Here is a 14,008-nt window from a genome sequence, read left to right on the forward strand (position 1 = left end):
CGTGATCTGACAAGTGGACCCAGCCGAAAAACTTGTAAACGTTTACGCGTGTTTCTCTTGCTTATCCTCGGAGAGCTGTTTTTTTCCCCACGGGAAAACTTATCCACCGCCTATACCCAGCGTCTCCAGGACAGTAGGCTCGATCACGTCGTTCTCCCACATGATAATATGATATATATATATATGTATACCCAGCGCCTATATATATATAGGTATTCACTTACGTTTGACTGGTGTCAGATTGCCTAGCGGCTTAACAAGCAGCCCTGTTTAGTAAGTATCCTAAAATCCGGATCCTGTGTTGCCCCGTATATTTTATTATAAAACCACGCCACGCATTTTCCTCTCCTCTCTCTCCAGATTTCTCTCCTGCCTATTTGTGGATCTCACGCATGGTGGCGATGGCGGCGCCCCGTCCCCTTGTGGATTCGACCACGACGCATCCTCTCCTTCCCATTCCGGTGGTGATGGTGGCGGTGGAACCCCTCGGCGTGGCCATCCCGGCGGCGGTGGCTCCCAGTGGCGGCGGCGCACTCTACGCGCACGGCATCCCCGACGGCGGCGCGTCCTGTGCCCAGCGGCGGGCAGCGGGCTCCTCGTGGCCGGCTGCAACCGCGGCGTCTCTCGTGCCCCTCCCGGCTACAACGACGGCACCCTCGCCGCTCTCGTCTATGGCATCGTCAGAACTGCATCGGCGAAGTCACCACCACCGACGGCGGCGTCCCCACCACCAACGGCACCACATGCGCTGCCCCTGTTGTTGGGTCGCAGTGTGGCTATTTTTTCTTTCTAAATTCCGATGCTTCGTCTTCGTCTCTCTATTTTCTCAGTGCATTTTGTGGTGAAAATCGTTCCCAAGAAATGCGTTGTTGCTCACGACTGGCACAGATGTGAATCTGTGCGTACAAATCCTAGGAACACGCGGCTACTAGATTTTTTTTGATCCATTTTGTTTGTATAAAGTACAAATGAGTTTGGTTGGTTTTGGTTCAAAAATTCACGTGTGATGTACATACTCATACTTCATTGTAAAAATTAATGTACCACTGAGTATATGAATACATACTCGTTGTTTTGTATATCACGTGAATGTATGCACATATACTCCGATCCTGTGGTTTAACTGTTTAAGTATGCACTTATACTACCTTAATCTTGGCGTATGTATGCATACTCCATTCCAAAAAGTATGTATAAATACTCTATTTCTAAAAAGTATGTACATATACTCCATTCCAACAAGTATGTATAAATACTCTATTTTAAAAAGTATGTATAAATACTCTATTCTAAAAAGTAATGTAATCTCATTACTCAGGCATCGATGTACGTATATATACGTACTCCCAAATAATTAAATAATTTACTCCGTACATACTCCCGAATAATTAAATAATTATTTTGTAACAAAATATACAAAGCTATCGGCGTTGATGTATGTATGTATACGTACTCCCAACTGTGTATGTATACATACTTCCAAATAATTAAATAACTTATCTTGCAACAGAACATACGGAGGCACAACAGATGCAACGAAGCACGTCGCACGTTACTTATCGGATCCTGCTACGCACAAACCCGATTAGCTCATATAGATAGAATGGAATGCCATATCATGGAGAGGAGTAACTGCTCTCGGAGTATAAAAAATGCCACACACACACGGAGAATCTGATCCTAGAGCGGATCCATATCGTGCACATGAACTGCCCGCGGTGCAGAGAGTTTGCCCTTCACTACGGGATACTGATTAATTACCGAGTGTGATAAACACTCGGCAAATATGGATAAACACTCGGTAAATTGTTTACCGAGTGCCACACTCGGTAAACATGACTCGGTAAACAACGACTCGGTAAAGTTAGTTTACCGAGTGTCAAATAACGGGACACTCGGAGAATAAATCTTACCGAGTGCTACGCCGGCACTCGGTAAACAACTACGACGTGACGGTCATCAGTCCCCAAGCTCGCCGTTAACGGCATAGTTTACCGAGTGTTATACATAGCACTCGGTAAACAGATAACCATTTTCATGATTAAAACAATTCCGCAAATATTTTTCCCTAATATAGTTTACCGAGTGTACCAGTAACACTCGGTAAACATGTAACTCGTTAACCGAGTGTTCCACTCGGTAAAAAATGGCACATATATCCGAGTGGGTCGTGGCACTCGGTAAAAAATGGCACCACTCGGCAAAATTAACAGAATCAGAACCAATTTGGTTCTGTTCTCTGTTTTACCGAGTGTAGCACTCGGTAAACATTACCTTTACCGAGTGTAACACTCGGTAAAACTTGTCCACAGTATTTTTTTTTGTTTGTTTCAGTGCATATCCAGCCACAATTAACAACAATTATAACAGAATATCACAGTTACCAACAGATAGACAATATATATCACATATATGTCCACAAATGTCACATCCACTCATTATAACCAACATATAGCTACAACAAATGTCACAAGCACAATGCAAAGTCCACAAACACCATCAACATGTCCAAAGTCCACAAAGTTCAACCCACTTCTAAGTTCAACATACAAACAAGTGAAACATGGTCCTGTCACATGGTCGGAGCCCTACCGAGAAACGGAGACAAGTCCAAGTCTTGATCGTTGTTCGATCCAGCTGTAGAAGGTCCCTGGAATGAGGGAGCAAAAGAAAATAAACATATTTGTCAATTAATCATAAGGTAGTATGCCAAATTCAAATATTCCTTCGAAAGACCAGTTAACAGTGACATCAATATATAGGCATATAATAGATAACACATATCAAGTTAGTTGCTGTTTAGGTCTCCTCTATGTGCAAGATATCGACAAACTTAAATCGCAAAAGTTTTTTAGATTATCTCTGGAAAGCAAAGGAACAGAACAACATGATTTGGAAAGCAAAGGAACAGAACTAGGGCCGCTCTCCCAGCTAACAGATCTTCATATCTGTTTCTTGGAGAATGTAGCTTCTTCCTCATCTGCTATACTGGCCAAACTTGGTGAAAAGTACCACCTAAGATATCTGTCACTGTGTTGTACCAGTAGACTTGGCGATGATGGTGTGTTGGTAAAAGAGGAAGAAGGGATCTCTGAGAAAGATAAGTGGCAAATCGAGGAGGTTTTTGATGAGCTCTGCCCTCCACTTGGCTTAGAAAACCTTAACGTTGAAGGGTATTTTGGTCAGCGGCTCCCAAGATGGATGATGCCGACAGCAGTCGCACCACTTCGGAGCTTGAGGATTCTAATGATGGATGACTTGGCCTGCTGCATAGAGCTTCCTAGTGGCTTGAGTCAGCTCCCCTGCTTGGAGCTTCTGCAGATTGTTCGTGCCCCAGCAATCAAGCGTGTTGGGCTTGAATTCCTACAACCAAGCAATCATGTAGGGGTTGCGTTTCCCAGATTACATGATTTGATTTTTGGTAGATTTGTCGAATGGGAGGAATGGGTGTGGGAGGAACAAGTGAAAGCCATGCCTATCTTGGAGAGGCTTAAACTCAACATGTGCAAGTTGAGCCACATGCCTCCTGGCCTTGCCTTCCACGCAAAGGCATTGAAGGAATTAGGCATCTATGGTGTCAAGAACCTAAGCTCTTTGGAGAACTTCACTTCTGTTGTCCACCTCGACGTGTTTAGGAACACTGACCTGGAGAGGATCAGTAATCTACCGAAACTGCAGAAGCTCGTCATCGTCATGTGCCCAGAGATGAAGGTATTGGAGGGCATGCCTGCACTACAGAGACTCAATTTGGAGGATTATGGCATGGAAACAGTCCCAAGGTATCTGCAGGATGTAAACCCAAGGCATTTGCTGCTAGATTGTTCCTTATCCCTGCTCACTTCCATAGCAGCAGGGAAATCTGGTCCTGAGTGGCACAAGTTCAGCCACATCCAGCAAGTCAAAGCCTAACATGATGCCTTTCAAGGTCTGAACAATGGAATTGGAGCACCTATGTACTCATGTAGAACCTAACATGATGCCTTTCAAGGTCTGAACAATATTACTAATAATCTAACTTATACATGTATGTATCCTACTCTCTTCTAGGTTCTAACATGATAGTGTTGACTGTAGCACAATCTGAACTGAAAAAGCCTTTCAAGATGAAGAGTGACTCACAGGAGTGCCGTCGCGCGGAGGTGGAGGCACCAACGGTATCATCGGCGGCGGCGGAGGCGGTGGAGGTTGGCCCATGCTCTGAGAAAAGCTGGCCATGTACTCGTACCAGGCCTTCTGCGACTGCTGGAAGGCCTCAAGCTGGGCCTGCACTCGCGCCCTCTCCTGTGCCAACTCGGCCTGGTGCGATAGCTGGAGGGCCTGAAACTGGCTCTGTGAGGCCTGCTGTGACTCCTGCAGGGCTTCAATCTGGGCCTACAATTATTTATCACATAGTTAGAATGCAAATAAAGAACGGGTAGAAAATGAATGGACAACGAATGCAACAGAACTAACCTGGAGTGCTACCACCTGGGGCTGTGAGCGTGGGCGTATGGCCGGGCTCGAACTCGTGCTCCGGGCTCTAATCTGGGCGAGTGTCTGAGTGTTGGCCGTGTCTATGGTGCTGTTGCCCATATAGTACCTCCCGTGTGGCTTACCTGGTCCCAACCTCATGACGATGTCACCCTCGAGGTCAGCGGTGCTCGGATCAAATTCTGGCCCATGGATCTCTCTCGCCATCGCCGTGTACTCGCTGAGGCGACTGTGCACGCTCAGGTTACTGTATGCCTCGGGCGGGTCCTCCGGGTTGTAGACGAGGTCGGGGTCCTTTGCCTTGCCCTTGTGTGCCAAGGCATATGCCTTGAACGAGGCGCACTCCTGACCGGGGTGGAACCGCGTCTGTAGGAAGAAGCACAACAATAAGATATTATGCATTCAGAAGTTAGCGTAGCAACAACGAAATGAAATCCGCGTACATATCTGGCTGCATATTCCTTGAGGGTAGTGGGCCCTTGTTTGTGCGAGGAACCCTGCATCATCGCACGGCAACGTGAGCGTACGGCGTGATATTGCTCGTACTCCTCACTCAACCACGTGTCCACAATGGCCTCCCAGCAGTTGTCCATCCCCGCACACCAAGCAGGAGGCACCTGCACGTACACGAGCACATGACAAATCATAAATCAATTTCAGTGCAATTAATCACAGACGATGTAATCTCATGTTTACCGTCAAGTATTGCTCCTTAGTTAGGGGCAGGTGCACTGCCTGCGCTCTGGTGACTCTGTTTCCTCTGCGGGCATGGTAAATTCTTCTGCACAGGAGCTTTGTCTCGTAGAAGAGGTCCTGCACTCGGTGAACACAGACTCTGTTCACCACGTCATCCGCGTCCTCCCTACGTACTCCCTCCGCCAAGGTGTAGTAATCCTACAAGCAAATACAGTCACTAATATACAATTAATATGATGTTATTATCAGCATAGTGCGATGAACACGTACCCACAGCTCTTTCATCACCCGGTCGGCCTTGCTGTTATAACACCTACCAGCTCGATCAGTCTGATCGCTGGCGGCGTGCCAGTGGGACCACTTCATGGCGGGCTGCACAACACCATCGATCCTCACCATCCCGGGGTAGTTTGCCCTGCACAGAAGACCCAGGATCCCGTTTACTCGGCGAGAGTGACTCCCTGGGATCACCATTTCCCAATCCCTGCACAAAGTTATTGAGATTGAATATTAGTTTCTGTTATAACTTAAAAACCTGTGAATTAGTGTTAACATTCAAAAATTACTTACTTAGTTCCGGATGGTCGAATCACTGGCCGTCTCTGTATGGGTAAGTCTGGGAGGCGCGACGACCCTCGCATCCAAACCGTAGGCACCCCATTTTCCTCTGCCACCAAGTCGGCATCCTCCTCGCGCTCAACCCGCTCGGAAGCATCCTCCCTCCGTGCCTCCTCCACCGCCTCCGCTATCTCCTCCCTGGTCTCCTCCTCCTCCTCATCCTCCTCCGTGGCCGCTACGAACTCGTGGTCGTCGTCCTGTGGAGGAGGTGTCGGCTCTCGACGCCCTCGTCGTCGCCGTCCTCCTCCTCCACCCTGGGCTCCTCCTCCATCCTGGGCTCCACCTCCCTGGGCACGCCCTCGTCGTCGTCCTCCTCCTCCTCCCTGGGCACGCCCTCCACCCTCAGTCTGTGCACGCCCTCCTCCTCCACCCTGGCTGGACCCCTCGCCACCAGCCAGTAAGGTCATAACCGACCTAAGCTTCCTGATTCCACCGCCCACCATCAATCACCTGCAACAAAAGGAATAAACTATCAGTACGCATATACAAAAGTAAATGTATCATACATGTATAAAAGAGATGCAAAATAAGTAAATGTATCATACATGTATAAAAGAGATGCAAAATAAGTAAATATATCATACATGTATAAAAGAGATGCAAAATAAGTAAATGTATCATACATGTATAAAATTGCCATAAGTACTACAGATCTTACATGTACTAGAAATAATCATCAAGATCATCGATAGGTGGGCCAAAAATCTCATCATCGCTATTGTCGACGTAATTATGATCGTCTCTCAAAGTCTCATCACTAGCGACACTGCCTGAATGGTGTTGCTCAAGTAATAACAAGTCCTTCGCGTTGTGAACCTCCTCTCCATCATCCCCGTCAACAATGATCGTATCATTGTCTACTTCCATTGCGAGATCTACATCTAAGACAATCTCAAAACTCCCTTCTAATCCTTCTTCTTGAAAGAACTCTCCGTCATATGTGTTTGCATCGATGTTATAATCATCATCGTTTGGGACGGGTACTTTACCATGCGGCGATACCTTGTACACAACATCATACGCCTTAAGACGGTCTTTGGTTTGGCACGGGTATGAGAGATAATAAACTTGCGTGGCCTGTTGGGCCACAATGTACACGTCGTCTCCTAACAAGACGGATGACTTTAGAACTTCGACTAACCCAAGCTCAGGGGTCTTTATCACTTCTTTGGGATCAAACCAATGGCATTTGAATATGACAGGATGAAGAGGTACACAACCAGGAAACTTGAGTTTGTATATTTCTTCAATTATTCCATAGTAGTCCAACCCATCTGTGCCTGGCGTGAAAACACCGGTATTTGTGGTTCTTCGATTCGGCCGACTCTGCTCATGCCGAATTGTGTGAAAGCGATATCCATTGACATCGTACACAGAGAATGACTTGACCCTAAATTCAAATCCATTGGCAACTTGCCTCAACTCGGCACTCATAGACATGTCAGTTTTGGCCTGCTAGTTCAAGTAGGATGATTCGTTATATATTTGTCAAGTTGAGAGTTAAGTACAAACAACAAATGAAATTGAACAGTACCTCCTCCTTGAACCAACAAATAAAAGTGGGATTTCGTTCTCCCGCGCCATGTCTTAGAAGGGTTTCAACTTCCGCTTCGGTGGGTTCCCTCCGTGATGGACGATGGTAGAGGAGAACAAATTTGCTGTAACGGACGTTAACAAGAGGGTTGGATGGGTGCATGCGAAATACTGACAAGAAAAGAAACAAGTTTGTGTAAAACTTACGCAATGTACGGGCCAACCTCTTCAAGGTTCCGCAACACATACAGCTGGATAGAGCGCCACTCTTCTAGGCTCAACATCTTCAAGGTAGGTTCACTTGCACTTCCGAGTTGCCCTCGGAAAAGGCTGAGGGTCGACTGATTGTCGGCAGCATTGTAACGAGGGGGTGGATTATGCACGTTAGGAAGGTTGTCGGCATAGTATCTTGTTGTGAAGTATGACACCTCCTCCACAATGGATGCCTCTGCACAGGAAGCTTCAATTTTGCATTTATTTTTGCATTTTGTTCTAAGAACCTTTAGGCATCGCTCAATTGGATAGCACCAACGGGCATGCACAGGGCCCCCCATTTTTGCCTCATATGGTAGGTGCAAGAGCAAATGTTGCATCGGATTGAAGAAGCCGGGGGGAAAGATCTTCTCCAACTTGCAGAGCAACACCGGGGCCATTCTTTCCATTTCTTCAATCTCGGTCCGAGATATCTCCTTAGCACATAGCTTGCGGAAGAACATGCTCAACTCAGCCATCACTCGCCAGATGTGATCAGGGAAATAGCCACGAACCATCACCGGAAGAAGGCGCTCAATCCATATGTGGTAATCATGACTCTTCAGCCCTGTGATTCTCATGGTACTTAAGTTCACACCCCTCCTCCAATTCGCTGCATACCCGTCAGGGAACATCAACGATTGGAACCATTGAAGAACTTCTTTCTTTGGGCCCTCGTTAGGACGAAGTCGGCCTTAGGCTTCTTCCATGACTTTCCCGCGAAAGGGAGGCAACATGTTTAGCTTTGGTCTATCGCACAGCGTTGCTTGATCCAATCTAGCCTTGACATTGTCCTTTGACTTTTCCCAGTCCATGATTGTGTGAAGGACCGCCTCGGCGAAATTCTTTTCAGTGTGCATTACATCAATGTTATGTGGAAGAAGGAGGTCCTTAAAGTAAGGAAGCTTCCACAAGCACGACTTGTGTGTCCAGGCATGCTCTTTTCCGTATCCCACGAAGCACCCCTTTTTATTGTCGACCACAAGACCATCTAACATCTCAAGAACCTGGGCACCTGTCATCATTTCCGGTGCAGAGTCTTCCACTGTGACACCTTTTCGAAAGTTCTTCTTGTCTCTCCTGAATGGGTGGTCAAGAGGGAGGAATTGTCGATGTTTGTCAAACGAAGAAAACTTGCCCCCCTTCTCCAACCGAAAGAACTCCACAGCTGACTTGCATATCGGGGCATGGCATCTTCGTGTGAACACACCAGCCACAAAATAACCCATAAGCCAGGAAGTCATGCATGGAATAATGGTACCAAATATGCATTCTGAAGTTTGTCTTTGTGAATCGGTCGTATGTCACTACCCCTTCGTCCCATGCACGGACCAAATCGTCTATCAAAGGCTCCATGTACACACTCATATTAGCCCCCGGGTGTCCTGGAATTATAAGTGACAAGAAAATATTTTGCCGTTGAAAGGCGACGCCAGGTGGGAGGTTGAGAGGGATGACAAATACGGGCCAACATGTGTATGGTGAAGAACCCATACCATAAGGATTGAACCCATCAGTTGCCAGTGCAATGCGTACATTACGAGCCTCGTCAGCTTTGTCGGTATGCTTCCGATCGAAGCTTTTCCATGATTCACCATCGGACGGATGTATCATCTTGTCAGTGTATCGGTGTCCAGTTTTGTGCCACGTCATCTGTTTTGCGGATTCCTCGCTCATGAAAAGTCCGTGGATCCTCGGTATGAAAGGAAGGTACCTCAGGATCTTTGCGCCGACTTTTGTTTGCGTCTTCCGACCATCACCAGATTCTAACTCAATGTACCTAGATGCCTTACACTTTCGGACAGTACTTATCGTCAGCATGTTCTCCCCTGAATAAGATGCATCCGTTCGGACAAGCATGTATCTGCTCGTACGACATCTTGAGTGCACGAAGGATTTTATTTGACTCATACGTGTTCTTTGGCAGAACGTGATCATCCGGAAGTAGGGTGCCAACTACTGTCAACAGTTGATCGAAGGATTCTCTACTCCAGCTAAACTGGGGACTTCACAGCCATTAGACGTGCAATGGCATCCAGTTTAGAAACATTGGTGCGCCCGTGAAGGGGTTGTTGTGCCGCATCCAACATGGCGTAAAACGCCTTTGCAGTTTGCTCTGGCTCCTGCTCTGCACTTCCTTCATCGAAAGCCCATGTCATGGTCATTTAACATTTCTGCCAACCACCGGCTTCAGAATCAAACTCCTCGATCCGTTGTCTCACGACCTCTTCTCTCGCACGATGGCGTTCACCATGCATGGTCCACCGGGTATAGTTCTCTACAAATCCATTGTTGACAAGATCTTTACTCATCTCCTCATATGTTTTCATTGCCTTGTTCTTACACTTCCTACAGGGACACCAGGCAATGTCGTCTGTCCGTTTGCAAATGCCTTCGTCATGAAATCATTGGCCTTCTCAATCCATTCATTTGTGTATTGACCCCTCTTCTGATAGCCCGTGTACATCCACTGACGTCATCCATCCTAACATATAGACGATATTGCAGTTTAGAGCAATAAAACTGGAAATAAGATCAATGGGACCTAAATGATCATAGTCACCCTCTCAGTGTAGTCAATGTACCTATACTTAATAAATTTGGATACCAAAAACACATGGAAAATTTATCAGCTTTGCATGTGATGTGGAATATATGTGCCTTTCCAGGATTGGATTGACATAAAGAACGCCACCAATCAGGATATAACCACAAACTATCTAGAATAGCATGTCGCGTCCGAGCCATTATACAAAGAGGAACAGAGACATCCTCCAGAATTGGTAATGGACGCATCTAATGGAAAAAAAAGGAAAAAAATATCTACATCTAAAATGACAAAGATATTGCTCACTTGTTAGATGAGTTCAGACAGCCAAGGGTTTGGTCTTCAACTACCACAAGTAGCTATCAGAAACTCTAGTCCAAACACAATGGCTCATCACCACTCAAAATCTAACTTCTCAGAGCAGGAAGTAAAGAAAAATGTATATAAACTAATAATAAAAAGGTTTGAGAACTGGTACTTAGGGAGCTCAGGACAGCCAAGGGTTTGATTGTCAAATACTACCATGATATATCTGAAACTCTAGTCCCCAAAAGTGCTCTTCATTCCACCACTCTCATCGTCCAAAATGAACCATTGTAACCACACAGAAAAGAAGACACGAATCCAGTCTATGATGCTGCCTGGAACAAAGAGAAAATAGCATCTACTTAGGATAATTATCTAAAGTAGTTGGTGGCTGTGTCAGCCCTTATCTTTATCCCTAGCATCTACTTTAGCATCTCTAGAATATGCTGTAGCTTTCTTAAGGCTCAAGCAAGCTTCTTAAGGCTCAAGCAAGCTATCCTATATGTATCCCAACCCTTCCATAGTTGTGGCATGGCTAATGAAATCTGAAATTTAGCCCCAAACCTGTGTTTTGGTTCTAACAGTAGCCACTAACCAGGCCAACCTAGCAAATAATTCCAATGATTTCTATACAAGCTCAAATCAATTTGGTCAGTCCTGTTATAAATACAACTAGTCAATAGAGGGCGTGAGCTACATGCAAAGGCAGCCAAAACTACAGAGGTTGTACATCAGACAGATGAATTAGTCTGACATATAAGTAGCTAACTTCCTTGTTCTGAAGGCTGAAAAAATAATTATGTTTGCAACGAAAAGGCAAAATATGTTGGCTTAAACCCACAGAAGTAAACAATCTTGTGCTGTATTAACTCCCAGCTCACAGTACAGAGCCGAAGCTGATGACAACACACACTCTTCGAGTTTTTCAGCCTCAACACAAATCAGAAAGCACTAGTGCAAGGATAGTTAAACTCGGTTCCGATTTACCCAGTATAATTATTTGAGAGAAATAACTACAACTAACAATATCTATTACTAAACTGCAAATATGCATTTGGACACCGCCCAGTCTGTCATGCGGGTGCAGCAGCTCCAAGTAGGAGCTACGCAGGAACTTGAGCCGATTGCAGACTCCAAACACTGGACGACTTCATGAGTGGCCAATGGGATGCAAGGTTTGCACCAAGAAAAATTCTCAAGTTGGACTTTGAGAAAGACTGACAAACAGAATTGAGACTTCCTTTTTGAATGTCTCAAGCAAAGAGGTTTTGGTGTTAAATGGTGTGACTCGATTAAGTTAGTAATGAGCTCTGGCACTGTTAGTGTCAAGGTGAATAATTCTAATGGAAGTTATTTTAAATCTGGTAGAGGGGTTAGACAAGGGGATCCCCTGCTGTCTCCCTTCCTTTTCAACATAGCTGCTGATACTTTGGCTAAAATGATTTCTCTTGCTCAAAGTAATAATCTGATTAAGGGGTTGGTTCCTGAATATATTGAAAATGGGGTAGCAGTTCTTCGGTATGATGATGACATGATTCTGTGCGTCCAAGATGATAAAGAGCAAGCTGCTCATCTCAAACTTCTTCTTTACCTTTATGAGAAGATGTCTGGTCTGAAAATTAACTTCTCTAAGAGTGAGGTCATTAGATAAGTCAAGATGACACTAAAAGCCTGGAATTTTCCAATATGTTCAACTGTGCAATTGGTAAATGGCCCATTAAGTACTTAGGAGTTCCTATGGCTAGCTGTAGACTCAAATCAGGCCTTAGTGGTGAACATATATCAGTTGTGTCATGTAGTTGTAAACAAAGGTTCCTTACATTCAGGTTGAACAAATCATGACCTACTTAGAAAAAAAGGACACTCAATCAAATGAAAAGCATCACGGCGCCATGATGTTTGCAGCCATCTACTAATACTAGTTGCATCACGGCGCCACCAGACGGAGGGGAGAGGTGGGCAACAGGGCAGGTACCTGGCGTCGACGGGAGCAGACAGGGGTCCCTTGTCGCCACCGGTGCGGCGGGAGCACGTACGGAAGGGGAGGCCGCGGTCAGGGGAGGGGAGAGAGTGCTCGCCGTCGCCGCTGCTGCTGGGGCCCACCCCACCCCACCTCGCGGGAACGGGAGCGAAGGAGGGAGCACGGGGCGGCGTCGGCGGAGGGGATCGTCGTCCGGTGCGCCGGTGCCGCTGTCTCTCTCTCCGTCTCTCCGGTGGCGGCGGCTGTGGGGGACCGCCCGGTGGCGGCGGTGGTGGAGGGGAGGAGGCGGCCGCGGCGGTGGGGATCAGGCGTGTGCGGTGTGTGTGTGAAAGTAGGAAACGATTTGAGGGAGAAACGGCTTGTTGAATGCTTCTGTTTACCGAGTGCCTAGATGTACGACACTCGGTAAACTCAAGCACCGCAGCCCTGGTACATGTTTACCGAGTGCCCCGATCTACGGCACTCGGTAAACATAAGCATGGCAGGCAGGTGGGCCGTGGCTAATCTTTACCGAGTGTTTTAGGTCACACTCGGTAAAAGTCTCGGTTTATAAAGGCAGCGGAAACTGAGTTCGGTGTCTATGACTATAGAAAGGCTATGGCAGAGTTACTGGAACTGAAGAAGAAGACTACTGTGAAGGATTACTTTTAAGCTTTTGAAGACTCACGCTGATAACAACAGAACAGATGGTGAATTTCATGCTAAAGGTCGGGTTTCCCTCTCCATTATTTCATGCAAAACAAAAATGAAAAAATGCCAATTATTTCATGCCCCGAAATTGCTTGTTTGAGGCCCTAAATGAATTCAAATCAAAAAGTGGTCAACTACAAAGTTTCATAACTTTTTGAGATCTACAATTTTTATTTAGTAAGTTTTTCCATCCGAGGTCGTTTGAAAAATTTGAATTTTAAATTTGAGAGATTCAAACGTAGTTTTGCATGATAAGATGATTTCAAATCAAAAAGTTGTCAACTACATAGTTTCAGAGTTACATAAAACTATGTAGTTGACTACTTTCAGAGTTACATGAAACTATGTAGTTGACAACTTTTTGATTTGAAATCATCTTATCATGCAAAACTACGTTTGAATCTCTCAAATTTAAAATTCAAATTTTTCAAACGGCCTCGGATGGAAAAACTTACTAAATGAAAATTGTAGATCTCAAAAAGTTATGAAACTTTGTAGTTGACCACTTTTTGATTTGAATTCATTTAGGGCCTTAAACAAGCAATTTCGTTTTTTCAATGGTACAATGGTACACAGGTCATTTTGAACTTTTATAATGGCACACAGGTAAAAAAGGTAATTTTTACTCTGGTTCGTAGCCACCTCCGTTAGAATTGAATGGCAAGCTGACGGAAGTGGTATACAGAGCAAAAGAAATTTCAAAGAGGGTATTGGAGAACCTTTTCAAATTTCAATGGTACACAGGTCATTTCAATATTTTATAATGGCACACAGGTAAAAAACTCAATATCATATGTGGATAGAGGGAAAAGAATGAAGGGAACAAACAAGAAATTTGGTTGAATTTTACCGAGTGTTGCTCCAGTACACTCGGTAAAAGATAGTGTTTACCGAGTGTTGTGAACTTACACTCG

General features: G+C 45.5%; 1 protein-coding gene, 2 non-coding genes and 2 pseudogenes across 3 annotated transcripts; 1 reads left to right on the top strand and 4 right to left on the bottom strand.

Annotated features, from left to right (window-relative positions):
- The first annotated feature begins 401 nt into the window (after positions 1–401).
- On the top strand, positions 402–3,909 carry LOC136507214 (putative disease resistance protein RGA1). Its single transcript, XM_066502008.1, has 2 exons — positions 402–679; positions 2,856–3,909. Exons 1-2 carry the CDS (start codon positions 402–404, stop codon positions 3,907–3,909), a joined length of 1,332 nt encoding a protein of 443 aa, XP_066358105.1.
- Positions 3,910–10,218: 6,309 nt separating this feature from the next.
- LOC136509757 (small nucleolar RNA snoR80) lies at positions 10,219–10,354 on the bottom strand. The gene has a single exon (XR_010772497.1). It is a non-coding gene; the product is annotated as a small nucleolar RNA snoR80 (small nucleolar RNA).
- Positions 10,355–10,428: 74 nt separating this feature from the next.
- On the bottom strand, positions 10,429–10,523 carry LOC136509747 (small nucleolar RNA Z157/R69/R10). The gene has a single exon (XR_010772489.1). It is a non-coding gene; the product is annotated as a small nucleolar RNA Z157/R69/R10 (small nucleolar RNA).
- A 750-nt stretch (positions 10,524–11,273) lies between these two features.
- Positions 11,274–11,373, bottom strand: LOC136509755 (small nucleolar RNA snoR97; annotated as a pseudogene).
- Positions 11,374–11,483: 110 nt separating this feature from the next.
- LOC136509724 (small nucleolar RNA Z278) lies at positions 11,484–11,584 on the bottom strand (annotated as a pseudogene).
- Positions 11,585–14,008: the final 2,424 nt, after the last annotated feature.

Source organism: Miscanthus floridulus, chromosome 15 (genome assembly GCF_019320115.1).
Source record: "Miscanthus floridulus cultivar M001 chromosome 15, ASM1932011v1, whole genome shotgun sequence".
NCBI classification, from domain to species: domain Eukaryota; kingdom Viridiplantae; phylum Streptophyta; class Magnoliopsida; order Poales; family Poaceae; genus Miscanthus; species Miscanthus floridulus.